General features: G+C 43.4%; 2 protein-coding genes across 4 annotated transcripts in view; one reads left to right on the forward strand and one right to left on the reverse strand.

Annotated features, from left to right (window-relative positions):
* Positions 1–19826, forward strand: part of LOC103698991 (bifunctional levopimaradiene synthase, chloroplastic-like) — a 36443-nt gene that overhangs the window by 9084 nt on the left and 7533 nt on the right. Inside the window, exons 1-2 of one of the 3 annotated variants that reach the window (XM_089928022.1) lie at positions 16381–16510; positions 18655–19618. The exons of 1 other annotated variant lie outside the window; for it this stretch is intronic. In XM_089928022.1, coding sequence (XP_089784148.1) covers positions 19431–19618 — 188 coding nt within the window. In that variant the 5' untranslated portion in view covers positions 16381–16510; positions 18655–19430. Of the gene's footprint in view, positions 1–16345; positions 16511–18654; positions 19619–19826 lie in introns of those variants that run through there. One more of the 3 variants, XM_089928024.1, reaches the window with a different exon arrangement.
* On the reverse strand, positions 4997–13637 carry LOC149751058 (uncharacterized). The gene is made up of 2 exons (XM_089928021.1): positions 10008–13637; positions 4997–9948 (listed from the first exon to the last, which is right to left on the reverse strand). Exon 2 carries the CDS (start codon positions 6858–6860, stop codon positions 5370–5372), a length of 1491 nt encoding a protein of 496 aa, XP_089784147.1. The 5' UTR covers positions 6861–9948; positions 10008–13637; the 3' UTR covers positions 4997–5369.

Genomic DNA, 19826 nt, shown 5'->3' on the forward strand with positions numbered 1-19826 from the left:
AGAAAATTATCCCGGGTAAGCTTCACTGTAAGCATACGAGGGATTGCTGTGAAGGGTGGGTAAGCGACAGTTTCAGTAGAGGCTGCGGAAGGAGATTGCCCGGTGATCGACATCAAGACGTTTGTCAATCAAGCTCTGATACCATATAAACCTTGAAGGAGACGAACAGAATAGGAAGAAGAAGAAACAGAGATGAAGAAGAAAACGTTTCGAAGAAAACGTTTCAGTCAGTGGATTAAAATATTCTCCCGTTACACCGTTCTCGTCCACAGTAGTCTATTTAAATAGGTTACAGAGGTTGTTGTGATAAGAAACAGAATTTGTTATTTAGGTGGGATGCCGTTGGGGTTCAGATGGCCGATGACGATGGCTCCCACGATCGGAGGAATCAGGATCTTCAACAGTCAGGAACTGGAGTGGGAGCTCTATCGATCAAGAGCAGTAGTGCCGGAGTTCTGTAGCCGTGCAGTCCTGAGTAATGCTCGAGGTGCCCGTCTTCTCTACAGAAGGATGGATGGCCTTACCAATTCCGATGAAGAATTCATGAAGCTCTTCCAAGATTTTATGTTTAACCCACTTGAATGAAGGCTTCTTGAGCCTGCGGCGAAGCAATGAATTCAGCAGTTCGCACCAAGTCATCTATATATGTTTCCCTCTCGCACCGTCTACCACACAATTTGAACTTCTAAGCAAATTAATTCGTGCCTTATGTTAACATAATTTTAGAAATCATATAATAATCTACATCATCAATAATATTTTTCTTTATTAGCATAATCATGTATCGACCTATATTATTTTTCTTATACGGAGTAAGTATATATAACTCCTGAGATGTATTGAATATGACGGAACAGAGATTTTTTTCTTTTTTTCTTTTGTTTTCCTCTTCTTTTGTAAATATTTTAACATAGTAAATATTTTTTTCTCTTATTTTCTCTTGATATATCAGCCTACAATATCGGTTTCTAAGTTGTTATGTCAACTCTTAATCTGCTATAATCTGCTTCTAAACTACTATTACAGCTCTTGATCTACCACGTCTAAGTCTGCAAATGATTGGCTCGACCCGTGACTCGACTCAACCCGATTCTATTAGACCTGACTCAACCTATTTTAGAGGACCTATGGGTCTGGGTTTGGTTCTAAAATTAAACTTTTTCTATTTTTCGGGTCGGGTCTGGGATAACCCAATCTCAACCCGAACCAGACCCGACCCGATCCAATTTTTTTTGGGATCGATTTGGATTGTTTACCCAACGACCCGACCCGAACTCGGAATACCCAATCTCTCTCTTTGTCCGTGATCCCAAGTCACTTGTCCAACCTCAGCTCCCTCAGCCCACCGGCGGCCGAAAGCACCGCCACCTCCCAATCCCCGACGCCGACGCGGTGCGAGAGGTTTACCACCTCCAACTATAGGCACGTTGCCACCAGCGCCTCCAGCCCCCACCACCCGATCCCCGTGGCCCCGGCGAGGCACATTCCTTTCAACCCCCGACGGCCACCGGCGATGTGGAGGGAGGCGCCATCGAGGGCAGAGTAGGTGGAGAGGTCCAGGGATTCGAGAGTGGAGTAGCGGCGCAAGAGGGAAGGGAGGGACTCCCAGTGGAGGATGCGGAAGGCGTGGCGGTGGAGCACCTCCACACGGAGGAAGCTACGGGAGACAAGGTGTAAAGACTTCCGATCTCCGGAGTTCAGCAGCCGGTCCATGATCTGGACCAACAGGTCCACGAAAAGTATAGCCAGGATCAAATCAGGGGGCTGGGGGGTCCCATTATCGCGACTTTTTCTAATGAATTATTCGGGAAGAGGGCAGCAAACTTGGCTTTTTAGGTGGGGATAAAGAGGAAGGAGGAGAAAGGGGCGAAGGGTTGGAGGAGAGGGATTAGGAATTCGAGACTAGTGTTCCAGCAGCGGTGTTTTGAGTGCCGACGGCATGATTGGCGGAGAGACGATAACATCTTCTCTACTTGTTATTCTTCCTTTTTTTAATGTGGGTGGGAGGGGGTGTAGGGTAACAAAATCGGAGACGTAGCAGAAAGAAAATCCCCTCTTTTTGAATCACTCTCATGTTGGACCCGACCTAGACCTAGACCCGACCCGGACTTAAATTTTTCAGGTCGGATTCGGGTTATACATGGATCCGACCCGACCTGAATAACCCGTTGGATCAAAAATTATAGTCGTGGACCCGACTCGACCCGATCTTCAATTAGGTCGGGCCTGGTTGTCACGACCCCCGCCCCGTTCCCGGCGGGCCGCCGCGACGGTCCTAGGGTGCGGGTAGGCATAAGGCCACCAGCCACCACGTAGAACCCTACTACCTATCAATCATCAATAAATCTTGAAAAAATTTGGCATGATGCATGCACAAAATGATCACTTTTCCTATAGTGACCTGTCAGGATTATCTCAATACATACAACACACTACCTGTCAGAGCAGCAATCACATAATCTGTCACATAATAAACCTAGACAATATATAGCAATACATCATCTCAGGCATATAACTCATCTGCACACATATATATATACCTGCTTCCTAATCCATCCATGGTCAAACCCATATCCACAACAGGATCTATGACTGTAACTATGCACTATATACAATACAAGGTTTATAATACACCAAAAGGTATAAACCTCTATCTACATTATACTATACTATGGAGCGGCACAGCTAGCAGGCAACCACTAATCCTGCTCCTCTCTATACAATACCTGCCCTGCAATCAAAAACACCAAACTGGGGAGTGAGTATATAAATACTCAGTGAGTGGAGTAGAGAGTACTATGCACATGAGACAGAATATAATCATGGCTCGAGATGAAATCTCAAGATCAATGACAACATGAACATGAACTCAACATAGAGAATATGGAATAAATCATCAATATTACCACAATCAATATCAACTCATCTGAAGCATATATGGAATAATCAAGCAAACATATATGCTACTCATGAATATGCTCAACAGATCATAATGCTGGAACATACAAATCAGGTGTCAATATGCTGAAATCATCACTAGACAGCTGTCGGAAGGTGGGTTTTACGCCCCAGGCGAACCGGCAACAACTCCCTACTGCCATATGCATACATCGAATATGACACCACACCAATATGTAAATCATCACTAGACAGCTGTCGGAAGGTGGGTTTTACGCCCCAGGCGAACCAGCAACAACTCCCTACTGTCACATGCATATGCAGGATAAGACACCATACCGATAACATAAATGCTAGACAGCTATCGGGAGGTGGGTTTTACGCCCCAGGCGAACCAGCAACAACTCCCTACTGTCACATGCATATGCAGGATAAGACACCACACTGATCATATAAATGCTGGCCAGTATCCAGAACAGAAATCCATCTCACATCTACATACTAAACGGCACCTCGCGGGAATTCTACATCCGCGGAAAGCCATACTGCACCTCGCGGGGTCTTACTATGCCCGGCGGCAAGCAGAATATAAGTCGTAGGACCGGCCGATCCTACGCCTAGGGCCGTGTCCCCCCTAGGAAGGGACTGGGCTCCGCCCACCCAGAAGGCTACTATGTGCACAAAGGCCGATGTTCAACCCCATCGACTATAGGTGTCCTGCAGATACTGCCAAGCCATGCATGAATGCCATAATGCACCCTCCCAATACTCTACTAAAAGGAGCATAATTAAGACTACCACTCACTCGACTCCGACCCAATCATAAACTAACATCAGGGTTGGGAGTGAGGGATCAAGGGTGTGCAATGCAACTCAATATACCACTGAAATGGGCTCTACAAATCTTTGAAATAGAGGAAATGAAATCAATTTACAAAAGAAGTCATTTCACAATTCAGATCCAATTTAACTACTCATAAAAGAGTATAATCAAGGCTACCACTCATAAGTCTTTGAAATAGAGGAAATGAAATCAATTTACAAAAGAAATCATTTCACAATTCAGATCCAATTTGATTACTCATCAACCCCTCGTAATTCCTCTCAATGTTTCTTCAAATGCATGTACAGAATAATCAAGCATGGAGAATCAAGATTATAGAGGAATCTACTACAATATCAATCAATATGCTCAAGTGGAATCAATTCACACTTGGCGACATTCATGAAAATGAATTAAGGATGCTCATGGTGCAAAGTACATGACTCCCACTCACCTGTCAATCTGGCACAGCCCTGATACGCCTCCAAAAATCTACAGCAGGCAGTGGGGAACTTCTTCCTCTTGTTCCCTAGCTTCTTGCCCAACTGTGACATGCATTTACAATACATTTAGTCTTGTATCAAGGGCTATAATCTACGTGCCAATTATAACATAGGAAACTTTAATTGATTCAACTCCCCTGTTCCCTAAATCTTTTCTTTTCTTTCTTCTTTTCCTTTTTAATTAATTAACTCACCATTTATGTGTATTAGGGACTCCTTTGCATGAGTACAAGGTCCCTTTTAGCTTGATCTAGGCTTAATACTCTATTATAGCATGAAATCCCCTATTTTCCACCCGGATGAACAGTAATCCGAACTGACAGTGGGTTACTTCATCCCGGTTTTGATCCACTTTCAGGACTCCAAATTTGATGAAATTTTTACCTAACATTCTACACTCACAGAGGATTCCAAAGAGATAACATGCATCATCATCGGAGGCCGTTTGACCCCATAAATAATTTGCCGAAGTTGGGACTTCGACACAGTTTTTCCGTAGTGCCGGAAAAATTTGTCAAAATCCGATTCTTCTTCTTTTAACCACCTCTACAACCCTTATCCGACCCCTCTAGACTAAATCCACCCTTTGTATAGCCTAATGTCATCAAAAGACTAGATAGGGATGGATATTTACCTTTTTCTTTTTGGAAATCGAGGTCCTTGCGTAGAGGGGAAGGAGATCTACGTTTTTCCCTTCAGCTGGAAGTGCAACCGGGATCCCTTTCCTCCTTGAATCTCCTTCCTCTTCTTCTTTCTTCTTCTTCTTCTTCTCTTTTTCTTTCTTTCTTTCGTCTGTTTCACGCCTGAGAACCCCCTCCCTCTTTCTCTCGGTTTCATTCCAAAAGCCAGCTCAAACCCTCCAATTAAATCACATCAAGACACTATTCACCCTTTGTTTAATATTATTAAATTCCCATTTTGCCCCTAACACTTCAACATATCTACCGTTATGCCATTAACTTTTGATTCCTTCCAATTTTACCCTTACCACTTCAATACATCTACAACTATGCCATTATCTTTTGATTCTTTCCTATTTTACCCCTTATATTAATTGAAAAGGACTATTCTATCCCTTTTTATATAAAAAAAATATTTTGGGGTTATTACATCCTCCCCCCCTTATATAAAATTCGTCCTCGAATTTAAAAGAGTAAATTACCTGTCATAGCTGCATTCGATGTCTGTGCCTCCTGTGGATTTACCGTGAACACCCTTCCTTGCCCTCTGCCTACTGGAGCTGACAGTTGAGATGGTCCAGCACTCTGCTGTGATGTTTGTGCTTGACCTCTACCTCTGCCTACAGGCTCCCTACTACTAGGCCTGTCCATCTGCACAGAAGGATAGGATGCCAAAGGCACAAACTGCTGGGTGGCACCCTGCGGGCATTCTCTGACAAAATGACCCGGCTGTCCACATCTGTAGCACACTCCCTGACCCATTCTGCATCTGCCAGGGTGCTGCTTCCCACATATGCCACACACTGGCCATGATTGGAACTTGGATTCAGTTCTGGCCATAGTGACCGGAGGACGAGGTGCTAATGGTAGAGAAGCATCCTGTGACTGACCTCTTCTCCTCCACTTCCTCTTACGTGGGGCAGGTGGAGCTGAGCGTACAGACTGCTCCGTCCGGCCCTCCGGGAGACTTGCTCCCTCAGATCTACCTCGGCTGCTTTGCCCTTTCCCCTTACTCATTTTCTTCTGTTCTCTTTCAGCCCTTTCCTCTTTGTTTCTGATCTCCCACTGTTTTGCTTTATCAATCAGCCTAGACAAGGTGGGGACCTCTACTGCCAGCACTGCATTATAAAGCGGGGAAATCAGACCCCGCCTGAATCTTTCTATCCTGGCAGCTTCAGTGGGGATGATGTAAGGAGCATACTTCCCCAATCTAGTGAACTCACGAGCGTACTCAGATACGCTCATTCCGGGCATCTGCTTCAGCCTCTCAAACTGAAGAGCCCGATTCTGCCTCTCAACCGGAGACAAAAACTCATCCATCACTGCTTGCCTGAACTCTTCCCAGGTTGGAGGATTCCTACTGTACAATTTGTCCTCCACTTGTCTCTGATACCAGTCCCAAGCATCTTCCTTCATTATAAGCCCTACAAGTTCTATAGCTCTTGCATCAGAACAGGGCAGTCTCCGTATCATCTTTTCAGTCTCCTCCAGAAATCTCTGAGGATCTTCACCTTCTTCCCCCTTAAACTCCGGGGTTCTGAGCCTCAGAAATTCCTGTAGAGTAATCCCCTCATCATCTAGAGCCCGCCTGGCCAAACTTCTTGGCACAGGTACAGGAGGTGGGATGGATACTACTGACGGGGCAGGAGATTTCCCCCGAGCAATCTGCTCCCTCAGAGCCTGATTCTCCGCCAGTAACTGTTCCATCAATGTATCTCTACTTCCTACATCTCCTTGATCATCAACCCTCCGTCTATCAGCAGGAGGAGGTTTTTCTCTTTGGGGCTCGACATGTGCGGAACCCGCATCCAATGCTATATCTGGCTCCATCCTCTTTCCAGGACGAGCATCCTCTCCTTGGAGGTATTCTTTATATCTCTCTAAAAAAGTCAAAAAGAGAGGATGGTCGTTACACACTGAGTCATGATATATTTTACTGAATTGTAAATGACTCATAAATTAACATACAGAAAAATCCTACGCTCCATAGTATAATCCTATACTTAATCCTGACTCATCCTATTGCTCTGACAGGACTCTTCTTAACCTTTGCTCTGATACCAAGCTTTGTCACGACCCCCGCCCCGTTCCCGGCGGGCCGCCGCGACGGTCCTAGGGTGCGGGTAGGCATAAGGCCACCAGCCACCGCGTAGAACCCTACTACCTATCAATCATCAATAAATCTTGAAAAAATTTGGCATGATGCATGCACAAAATGATCACTTTTCCTATAGTGACCTGTCAGGATTATCTCAATACATACAACACACTACCTGTCAGAGCAGCAATCACATAATCTGTCACATAATAAACCTAGACAATATATAGCAATACATCATCTCAGGCATATAACTCATCTGCACACATATATATATACCTGCTTCCTAATCCATCCATGGTCAAACCCATATCCACAACAGGATCTATGACTGTAACTATGCACTATATACAATACAAGGTTTATAATACACCAAAAGGTATAAACCTCTATCTACATTATACTATACTATGGAGCGGCACAGCTAGCAGACAACCACTAATCCTGCTCCTCTCTATACAATACCTGCCCTGCAATCAAAAACACCAAACTGGGGAGTGAGTATATAAATACTCAGTGAGTGGAGTAGAGAGTACTATGCACATGAGACAGAATATAATCATGGCTCGAGATGAAATCTCAAGATCAATGACAACATGAACATGAACTCAACATAGAGAATATGGAATAAATCATCAATATTACCACAATCAATATCAACTCATCTGAAGCATATATGGAATAATCAAGCAAACATATATGCTACTCATGAATATGCTCAACAGATCATAATGCTGGAACATACAAATCAGGTGTCAATATGCTGAAATCATCACTAGACAGCTGTCGGGAGGTGGGTTTTACGCCCCAGGCGAACCAGCAACAACTCCCTACTGCCATATGCATACATCGAATATGACACCACACCAATATGTAAATCATCACTAGACAGCTGTCGGAAGGTGGGTTTTACGCCCCAGGCGAACCAGCAACAACTCCCTACTGTCACATGCATATGCAGGATAAGACACCATACCGATAACATAAATGCTAGACAGCTATCGGGAGGTGGGTTTTACGCCCCAGGCGAACCAGCAACAACTCCCTACTGTCACATGCATATGCAGGATAAGACACCACACTGATCATATAAATGCTGGCCAGTATCCAGAACAGAAATCCATCTCACATCTACATACTAAACGGCACCTCGCGGGAATTCTACATCCGCGAAAAGCCATACTGCACCTCGCGGGGTCTTACTATGCCCGGCGGCAAGCAGAATATAAGTCGTAGGACCGGCCGATCCTACGCCTAGGGCCGTGTCCCCCCTAGGAAGGGACTGGGCTCCGCCCACCCAGAAGGCTACTATGTGCACAAAGGCCGATGTTCAACCCCATCGACTATAGGTGTCCTGCAGATACTGCCAAGCCATGCATGAATGCCATAATGCACCCTCCCAATACTCTACTAAAAGGAGCATAATTAAGACTACCACTCACTCGACTCCGACCCAATCATAAACTAACATCAGGGTTGGGAGTGAGGGATCAAGGGTGTGCAATGCAACTCAATATACCACTGAAATGGGCTATACAAATCTTTGAAATAGAGGAAATGAAATCAATTTACAAAAGAAGTCATTTCACAATTCAGATCCAATTTAACTACTCATAAAAGAGTATAATCAAGGCTACCACTCATAAGTCTTTGAAATAGAGGAAATGAAATCAATTTACAAAAGAAATCATTTCACAATTCACATCCAATTTGATTACTCATCAACCCCTCGTAATTCCTCTCAATGTTTCTTCAAATGCATGTACAGAATAATCAAGCATGGAGAATCAAGATTATAGAGGAATCTACTACAATATCAATCAATATGCTCAAGTGGAATCAATTCACACTTGGCGACATTCATGAAAATGAATTAAGGATGCTCATGGTGCAAAGTACATGACTCCCACTCACCTGTCAATCTGGCACAGCCCTGATACGCCTCCAAAAATCTACAGCAGGCAGTGGGGAACTTCTTCCTCTTGTTCCCTAGCTTCTTACCCAACTGTGACATGCATTTACAATACATTTAGTCTTGTATCAAGGGCTATAATCTACGTGCCAATTATAACATAGGAAACTTTAATTGATTCAACTCCCCTGTTCCCTAAATTTTTTCTTTTCTTTCTTCTTTTCCTTTTTAATTAATTAACTCACCATTTATGTGTATTAGGGACTCCTTTGCATGAGTACAAGGTCCCTTTTAGCTTGATCTAGGCTTAATACTCTATTATAGCATGAAATCCCCTATTTTCCACCCGGATGAACAGTAACCCGAACTGACAGTGGGTTACTTCATCCCGGTTTTGATCCACTTTCAGGACTCCAAATTTGATGAAATTTTTACCTAACATTCTACACTCACAGAGGATTCCAAAGAGATAACATGCATCATCATCGGAGGCCGTTTGACCCCCTAAATAATTTGCCGAAGTTGGGACTTCGACACAGTTTTTCCGTAGTGCCGGAAAAATTTGTCAAAATCCGATTCTTCTTCTTTTAACCACCTCTACAACCCTTATCCGACCCCTCTAGACTATATCCACCCTTTGTATAGCCTAATGTCATCAAAAGACTAGATAGGGATGGATATTTACCTTTTTCTTTTTGGAAATCGAGGTCCTTGCGTAGAGGGGAAGGAGATCTACATTTTTCCCTTCAGCTGGAAGTGCAACCGGGATCCCTTTCCTCCTTGAATCTCCTTCCTCTTCTTCTTTCTTCTTCTTCTTCTTCTCTTTTTCTTTCTTTCTTTCGTCTGTTTCACGCCTGAGAACCCCCTCCCTCTTTCTCTCGGTTTCATTCCAAAAGCCAGCTCAAACCCTCCAATTAAATCACATCAAGACACTATTCACCCTTTGTTTAATATTATTAAATTCCCATTTTGCCCCTAACACTTCAACATATCTACCGTTATGCCATTAACTTTTGATTCCTTCCAATTTTACCCTTACCACTTCAATACATCTACAACTATGCCATTATCTTTTGATTCTTTCCTATTTTACCCCTATATTAATTGAAAAGGACTATTCTATCCCTTTTTATATAAAAAAAATATTTTGGGGTTATTACATCCTCCCCCCCTTATATAAAATTCGTCCTCGAATTTAAAAGAGTAAATTACCTGTCATAGCTGCATTCGATGTCTGTGCCTCCTGTGGATTTACCGTGAACACCCTTCCTTGCCCTCTGCCTACTGGAGCTGACAGTTGAGATGGTCCAGCACTCTGCTGTGATGTTTGTGCTTGACCTCTACCTCTGCCTACAGGCTCCCTACTACTAGGCCTGTCCATCTGCACAGAAGGATAGGATGCCAAAGGCACAAACTGCTGGGTGGCACCCTGCGGGCATTCTCTGACAAAATGACCCGGCTGTCCACATCTGTAGCACACTCCCTGACCCATTCTGCATCTGCCAGGGTGCTGCTTCCCACATATGCCACACACTGGCCATGATTGGAACTTGGATTCAGTTCTGGCCATAGTGACCGGAGGACGAGGTGCTAATGGTAGAGAAGCATCCTGTGACTGACCTCTTCTCCTCCACTTCCTCTTACGTGGGGCAGGTGGAGCTGAGCGTACAGACTGCTCCGTCGGGCCCTCCGGGAGACTTGCTCCCTCAGATCTACCTCGGCTGCTTTGCCCTTTCCCCTTACTCATTTTCCTCTGTTCTCTTTCAGCCCTTTCCTCTTTGTTTCTGATCTCCCACTGTTTTGCTTTATCAATCAGCCTAGACAAGGTGGGGACCTCTACTGCCAGCACTGCATTATAAAGCGGGGAAATCAGACCCCGCCTGAATCTTTCTATCCTGGCAGCTTCAGTGGGGATGATGTAAGGAGCATACTTCCCCAATCTAGTGAACTCACGAGCGTACTCAGATACGCTCATTCCGGGCATCTGCTTCAGCCTCTCAAACTGAAGAGCCCGATTCTGCCTCTCAACCGGAGACAAAAACTCATCCATCACTGCTTGCCTGAACTCTTCCCAGGTTGGAGGATTCCTACTGTACAATTTGTCCTCCACTTGTCTCTGGTACCAGTCCCAAGCATCTTCCTTCATTATAAGCCCTACAAGTTCTATAGCTCTTGCATCAGAACAGGGCAGTCTCCGTATCATCTTTTCAGTCTCCTCCAGAAATCTCTGAGGATCTTCACCTTCTTCCCCCTTAAACTCCGGGGTTCTGAGCCTCAGAAATTCCTGTAGAGTAATCCCCTCATCATCTAGAGCCCGCCTGGCCAAACTTCTTGGCACAGGTACAGGAGGTGGGATGGATACTACTGACGGGGCAGGAGATTTCCCCCGAGCAATCTGCTCCCTCAGAGCCTGATTCTCCGCCAGTAACTGTTCCATCAATGTATCTCTACTTCCTACATCTCCTTGATCATCAACCCTCCGTCTATCAGCAGGAGGAGGTTTTTCTCTTTGGGGCTCGACATGTGCGGAACCCGCATCCAATGCTATATCTGGCTCCATCCTCTTTCCAGGACGAGCATCCTCTCCTTGGAGGTATTCTTTATATCTCTCTAAAAAAGTCAAAAAGAGAGGATGGTCGTTACACACTGAGTCATGATATATTTTACTGAATTGTAAATGACTCATAAATTAACATACAGAAAAATCCTACGCTCCATAGTATAATCCTATACTTAATCCTGACTCATCCTATTGCTCTGACAGGACTCTTCTTAACCTTTGCTCTGATACCAAGCTTTGTCACGACCCCCGCCCCGTTCCCGGCGGGCCGCCGCGACGGTCCTAGGGTGCGGGTAGGCATAAGGCCACCAGCCACCGCGTAGAACCCTACTACCTATCAATCATCAATAAATCTTGAAAAAATTTGGCATGATGCATGCACAAAATGATCACTTTTCCTATAGTGACCTGTCAGGATTATCTCAATACATACAACACACTACCTGTCAGAGCAGCAATCACATAATCTGTCACATAATAAACCTAGACAATATATAGCAATACATCATCTCAGGCATATAACTCATCTGCACACATATATATATACCTGCTTCCTAATCCATCCATGGTCAAACCCATATCCACAACAGGATCTATGACTGTAACTATGCACTATATACAATACAAGGTTTATAATACACCAAAAGGTATAAACCTCTATCTACATTATACTATACTATGGAGCGGCACAGCTAGCAGGCAACCACTAATCCTGCTCCTCTCTATACAATACCTGCCCTGCAATCAAAAACACCAAACTGGGGAGTGAGTATATAAATACTCAGTGAGTGGAGTAGAGAGTACTATGCACATGAGACAGAATATAATCATGGCTCGAGATGAAATCTCAAGATCAATGACAACATGAACATGAACTCAACATAGAGAATATGGAATAAATCATCAATATTACCACAATCAATATCAACTCATCTGAAGCATATATGGAATAATCAAGCAAACATATATGCTACTCATGAATATGCTCAACAGATCATAATGCTGGAACATACAAATCAGGTGTCAATATGCTGAAATCATCACTAGACAGCTGTCGGGAGGTGGGTTTTACGCCCCAGGCGAACCAGCAACAACTCCCTACTGCCATATGCATACATCGAATATGACACCACACCAATATGTAAATCATCACTAGACAGCTGTCGGAAGGTGGGTTTTACGCCCCAGGCGAACCAGCAACAACTCCCTACTGTCACATGCATATGCAGGATAAGACACCATACCGATAACATAAATGCTAGACAGCTATCGGGAGGTGGGTTTTACGCCCCAGGCGAACCAGCAACAACTCCCTACTGTCACATGCATATGCAGGATAAGACACCACACTGATCATATAAATGCTGGCCAGTATCCAGAACAGAAATCCATCTCACATCTACATACTAAACGGCACCTCGCGGGAATTCTACATCCGCGGAAAGCCATACTGCACCTCGCGGGGTCTTACTATGCCCGGCGGCAAGCAGAATATAAGTCGTAGGACCGGCCGATCCTACGCCTAGGGCCGTGTCCCCCCTAGGAAGGGACTGGGCTCCGCCCACCCAGAAGGCTACTATGTGCACAAAGGCCGATGTTCAACCCCATCGACTATAGGTGTCCTGCAGATACTGCCAAGCCATGCATGAATGCCATAATGCACCCTCCCAATACTCTACTAAAAGGAGCATAATTAAGACTACCACTCACTCGACTCCGACCCAATCATAAACTAACATCAGGGTTGGGAGTGAGGGATCAAGGGTGTGCAATGCAACTCAATATACCACTGAAATGGGCTCTACAAATCTTTGAAATAGAGGAAATGAAATCAATTTACAAAAGAAGTCATTTCACAATTCAGATCCAATTTAACTACTCATAAAAGAGTATAATCAAGGCTACCACTCATAAGTCTTTGAAATAGAGGAAATGAAATCAATTTACAAAAGAAATCATTTCACAATTCACATCCAATTTGATTACTCATCAACCCCTCGTAATTCCTCTCAATGTTTCTTCAAATGCATGTACAGAATAATCAAGCATGGAGAATCAAGATTATAGAGGAATCTACTACAATATCAATCAATATGCTCAAGTGGAATCAATTCACACTTGGCGACATTCATGAAAATGAATTAAGGATGCTCATGGTGCAAAGTACATGACTCCCACTCACCTGTCAATCTGGCACAACCCTGATACGCCTCCAAAAATCTACAGCAGGCAGTGGGGAACTTCTTCCTCTTGTTCCCTAGCTTCTTGCCCAACTGTGACATGCATTTACAATACATTTAGTCTTGTATCAAGGGCTATAATCTACGTGCCAATTATAACATAGGAAACTTTAATTGATTCAACTCCCCTGTTCCCTAAATTTTTTCTTTTCTTTCTTCTTTTCCTTTTTAATTAATTAACTCACCATTTATGTGTATTAGGGACTCCTTTGCATGAGTACAAGGTCCCTTTTAGCTTGATCTAGGCTTAATACTCTATTATAGCATGAAATCCCCTATTTTCCACCCGGATGAACAGTAACCCGAACTGACAGTGGGTTACTTCATCCCGGTTTTGATCCACTTTCAGGACTCCAAATTTGATGAAATTTTTACCTAACATTCTACACTCACAGAGGATTCCAAAGAGATAACATGCATCATCATCGGAGGCCGTTTGACCCCCTAAATAATTTGCCGAAGTTGGGACTTCGACACAGTTTTTCCGTAGTGCCGGAAAAATTTGTCAAAATCCGATTCTTCTTCTTTTAACCACCTCTACAACCCTTATCCGACCCCTCTAGACTATATCCACCCTTTGTATAGCCTAATGTCATCAAAAGACTAGATAGGGATGGATATTTACCTTTTTCTTTTTGGAAATCGAGGTCCTTGCGTAGAGGGGAAGGAGATCTACGTTTTTCCCTTCAGCTGGAAGTGCAACCGGGATCCCTTTCCTCCTTGAATCTCCTTCCTCTTCTTCTTTCTTCTTCTTCTTCTTCTCTTTTTCTTTCTTTCTTTCGTCTGTTTCACGCCTGAGAACCCCCTCCCTCTTTCTCTCGGTTTCATTCCAAAAGCCAGCTCAAACCCTCCAATTAAATCACATCAAGACACTATTCACCCTTTGTTTAATATTATTAAATTTCCATTTTGCCCCTAACACTTCAACATATCTACCGTTATGCCATTAACTTTTGATTCCTTCCAATTTTACCCTTACCACTTCAATACATCTACAACTATGCCATTATCTTTTGATTCTTTCCTATTTTACCCCTTATATTAATTGAAAAGGACTATTCTATCCCTTTTTATATAAAAAAAATATTTTGGGGTTATTACATCGGTTATTAGCTCCACTGATTTCTACAGGCTTTTCTTTTAGATAGTGGATCAACATGCACCATTTTATTTCCACTTCCATATAATCATATATCGATCTATATTATTTTTCTTATATGAAGTATGTATATTAGTATATATAACTCTTGAAATATATTGAATATGATGGAACAGAGAAATAAAATTACTTTTTTTTTTATTTTTCTCTTCTTCTATAAATATTTTAACATAGTAAATATTTTTCCCTTATTCTCTCTTTAGTTGTTCAGTAGGGAACTGGAATTCAAGATAGGGGGCTTTAGCCGAAGCTGGTCTGTAAACTGGTAGTTGTTGTTCGCAAGCAAGCGGGCAGGTTTTGAGTTGGATGTTCGAGCAAGCTTGATATATCAATCTGCAATATTGATTTTGGAGTTATTATGTCAATTCCTAATTTGCTACATCTTCTTCTAAGCTACTATTACAGTTCTTAATCTACCACGTCTAAAGCTGCAAATAGATCAGCTCGACTCGTGACCCGACACAACCTAATCCAATCAGATCCGACTCGATCCGACCCGTTTTAGAGGACCCATGGGTCCAGATTGTTGGTTTTAAAATTAGACCCGTTCTGTTTTTTGGATCGAATCTCGGACAACCCAATCTCGATCTGACCCGGACTCGACCCGATCCGACTTTTTTTTTTTTTTGGATCAATTTGGATCGTTTACCCAACGACCCGATCCATACCCAGCCCGAACCTGGAATACCCAATCTCTCTCTCTGTCTGTGATCCCAATGCACTTGTCCAGCCTCAGCTCCCTCAGCCCACCGGCGGCCGAAAGCATTGCCACCGCCCAGTCCCCGATGCGGAAGCGGTGCGAGAGGTCCACCACCTCCAACTATGGGCACCCCACCACCAGCGCCTCCAGCCCCAGCCACCCGATCCCCATGGCCCCGGCAAGGCACATTGCTTTTAACCCCTGGCGACCACCAGCGGTGTGGAGGAGGCGTCATCGAGGGCAGAGCAGGCAGAGAGGTCTAGGGCTTCGAGAGCAGAGCAGGAGTGCAAGAGGGAAGGGAGGGACTCCCGGCGGAGGACGCGGAGGGCGCGGCGGTGGAGCGCCTCCACGCGGAGGAAACAGCGGGAGACGAGGCGTAAAGACTTTCGGTCTCCGGAGTCCGGCAGCCGGTCCATGATCTGGACCAAGAGGTCCACGGATAGTACGGCCAGGATCAAATTAGGGGGCTTTTCTTTTCCTTCTCTCTTTCTTCTCTATTTCTTTTCTTCTCTTCCCCTTTCTCCAGAACCTTCTCTTCCTCCCTTTCCCCACTTCTCCCGTTCCTTTCTTTCCCTCTTCACCTCCTTCACTCTCTAACGCCCTCTCTCACCCTGACACATTCTCTCTCGCTCCCCAAGCCCTCTCTCTTCCTCTCTTTATTCTCCCGACTTCTTCTATTTCTCTTTTCCTCTTTTCTCCTCTCTTTTCCTCTCTTTCCCTCTATTCTCTCGACTTCTTCTCCTCCCTTTCTTCTTCTCAACCCTCCCCCTCCCTCTTAACTCCTCACCCGAAGCCAAGAAGGAGAGGTCCTCCGCACGAGAGGGGCCGGGCCACGGCCGGCGGCGCCCTGCGGCTTGCGCCCGCGGCCAAGCCGAGGCCGGCGGCTCCCGCGACGTCCGCGGCCGCTCCCCACGACGCCGGCGATGGCCGCACACAGGTGAGTCCCCGCCCCCTTCTTCCCCCTTTTCTTCTTCTTCTTTCTTTCTTTCTTGCTTCCTCTCTTTCTTTTTCTCTTTTAATTAACCTATCCTCCCGAGTGGATCGGGAGGAGGAAGGGCAGAGAAAATGGAAACAAGGTGGTCGGAAGGCTTACCTATTTCGGGGGTGAACTGCAACGATCCCTGCTCCGGCGCCTCAGTGGTTGCTGGTTCAGGAATTCCTCTCTGAGGAAGAAGGAGGGGGACGATAAGAGGGCTAGAAAATAGGGCTTCTTAAGCGGTGATAACCACTTTAGCGGTCAGCAGCTGTCTCTCCCTTCCGCCGGCAGCTGTACCTCTCCGAAGTAGGACCATAGGAGGTGGCGGCCTCCAGATGGGCTGCCGACCTTCGTCCAGGTCGGCCCATCTGGTGGCCCAGTCCCAGTAGTCACAATACACATACACATGACAAATACTAGGAAGCTGTCCGTGACACTTATTTTCAGGTCACATTCTAACATGAAATGTAGGCATTTCAAGTCTTTTAGCTTTACGTAAATTGCTTTAATTCTGATTTGTGTAGGTAAATTTTGTATTGGAATTTTTCCGTCAATGCGTCCTGCCTAGATTAGAGACAACAAGCATCATAAGACAATTGTGGCCAGAAAATGAGAGTACAAGAAAATATTTAAAGCTCCCAAAGTTAGACTTTCAAAAGTCGCAGAAGCTATATCAACAAGAACTAAAAGAATTTGAGAGGTTAGGATGATAAGTCATATGCTTTAATGGTTGTCAACTAATTAATTGACAACACTATCCCTATAATTATGGCTGGCCATGAGCTAGCTTAGGTCAGGTTTGGATCAAATCAATTCGGGGTTGAGTTAAGAACCTCAACCCATAACCAACCAATCATAATTAATTCCAAAAGAACAAATCCATGCGCAACCTATTTATTTCATAAAAGCCCATACCTACCTATCAACCTCAAATAGCATGTTACTTATCTATATTTATAAAAATAAATAAAAGCAAAATAATCTTAAAATAAGGTATTTAGAATGGCCGATCCAAACAAAGTAAGAAAGTGTGGGACAAAATTTAAGTGGAAAAAGTGATAATTCCAAAACATGCTACACTCTCCTCTTTCTTTTTATTATATCTTATTTATTTGCTTAACTGTTAGTTATGCAACTTTTCTAGTCAAATCAACAATCTTTATAGAGCATGGTATATGATGTAGCTATCACTTTTTTTAAAAAAATTAATAATGAATCTGACTTAACCGAAATGTTTTATCTAGAATAACCCATCCAATTAAATTTTTTTCTCAAATCTTCATTCTACACTTGCTTTCTAAATGCTTGATCACTAAAAATATCTCTAAATATGCATTTCTAGTATTTTGTACCCACTCTTGATCTTAGCAATTAAAAGATAGATTTTAAAGATTTATATTATACTTGCATTGACCCTTCAGGGAGACAGGCTAAATCTACACCCGATCCATTTCTAATAGAATTGGTCTTAACTAATTCATAGCATTTGATTTATATTCTAATTGATCTTGACTAACTTATATTATCTATTTTAAAAAAAATCAAACCAAAATCCATTATTTTGGATGAGTTTTGATGGGTTAGTGAATGCAGATAAAAGTTGCGACTCTTCTCATGGCCTAGACAGGGAGAGAATTTAGGTTCGATCTTGACAGGTGAAGGGGTATTCTTGCCACTATCCTCATCTCTCCGGAAAAAAAAAAAAAATTAAGAGAAAAACAAACATGCATAAGCATTCGGATATGTGTGTGCGAGCGATTTAATTTGGCTACATACATGCACCGGATGCTTGTCTTGTCAAATCATGTATATGTACACCATATTCTTTTACTTCTCAATATTATTGCACGGATGCTTGTCTTGTTGCATGGACTGTCAAAATAGGATCTAAGATATATATAACAAAGATTAAAGTTACTCTTTATTTTTGCCAAACACATGGTCTTTGTGATTTATTAAATCTTGTAAAACTTTTTGTTTTTTTGAATTTATATTGTGGTAATGTTTTAAATGACGTTAACATGTTTGAACGAACTGATAACTCTGCATTAGCTTAAGGGACGAGTGTTTAGGCTTTAAACCCCGCGCTCATCCTTATATAGCAGGCAGCGAGGCATTATACCTGGAGTCACCACGAGTAGATCAGAGGCCAGAGGAAGGAAAAAATTTTGAGCAGTATGGCTCTCCCCTGCTCCCTTGCTCAGCCAGCTGCTCCGTTCCTATTTAGGTACAATGATTATAAACCTATCCCTATTTAGGTACTGCCAGCAGCACTATTTGTATCGTTTTCTTTTTTTATGACTTGACGGGCTGCTGTGTTCGTTTAAGAGCCATATGAAATGCCAGATTTACTTTAAAAAAAAATTAGCATGACGAGAAGGCGGAACTTAGAAAATTTAGCATGACGAGAGTTACCAAACATGACTTATTATAACAATTCAGCATCTCACCCAAAATAACTAGCCGGAAGGTATTATTTGGATTTTTTTGTTCTATATAAGTACCTAAGATCTTCTCGGCAAATAACTGATGTAGGAATAAACACACGCCTGCACGGGTCATCACAGACTCCCCCATTCAAGTGTTGATGTACTCGCCCCTGTGGTCAGCCTTAATGAACCCGGCTGTAGTGTCCCCTAGTCCACATAGACTATTAACCGAGTTCGCTCTGATACCATTTGTAATAATACAGGATCTCACCCAAAAAGGCTATTCGAAAGGTATTATTTGGATTTCTTGATTCTGTATAAGTACTCAAAATCTATCCAGCGAATAACCGATGTAGGACTAAACACACGTCTGCACGGATCCTCACATTTATACAGGAGAAAGATAAGATATAACATGATCTTACCAACCTAGCCTCTTGTAGGAGGGCTTCATGCAGGCAGAGGAAAAAGAGGAGGATCTGGTTGGTGCAATAGAGGTGGAACTCGCATCCATTGAGACTTGTCTAATGGATACTGCTGCTCTTTTTGAGGCTCTAATGTTGGTGGATTTGATGGAGCGGCTTGGAATCCAAAGATACTTCGAACACCAAATCCGACGTATTTTATGCACAAGCTACATGTAAGTGCATCGTGTTAGTATATATAAACGCACCTCGTGCCATGAGTGTATAAAGTGCCACCCAGCCAACTGTAGAGAAGGAAAATATGAACCAGACTCTTAAATCAACCAAAATCTGGCATCTAATAAAACAATTGTGTCATGAGATCATGACCACATCTTCAAAATTTCTTTTGAAGGTGGGGACTCCTATATATAAGATGCGGTC

Source organism: Phoenix dactylifera, chromosome 17 (assembly GCF_051530095.1).
Source record: "Phoenix dactylifera cultivar Ajwa chromosome 17, Ajwa_hap1_PhDact_Kaust_v1.1, whole genome shotgun sequence".
In the NCBI taxonomy this organism is placed as follows: domain Eukaryota; kingdom Viridiplantae; phylum Streptophyta; class Magnoliopsida; order Arecales; family Arecaceae; genus Phoenix; species Phoenix dactylifera.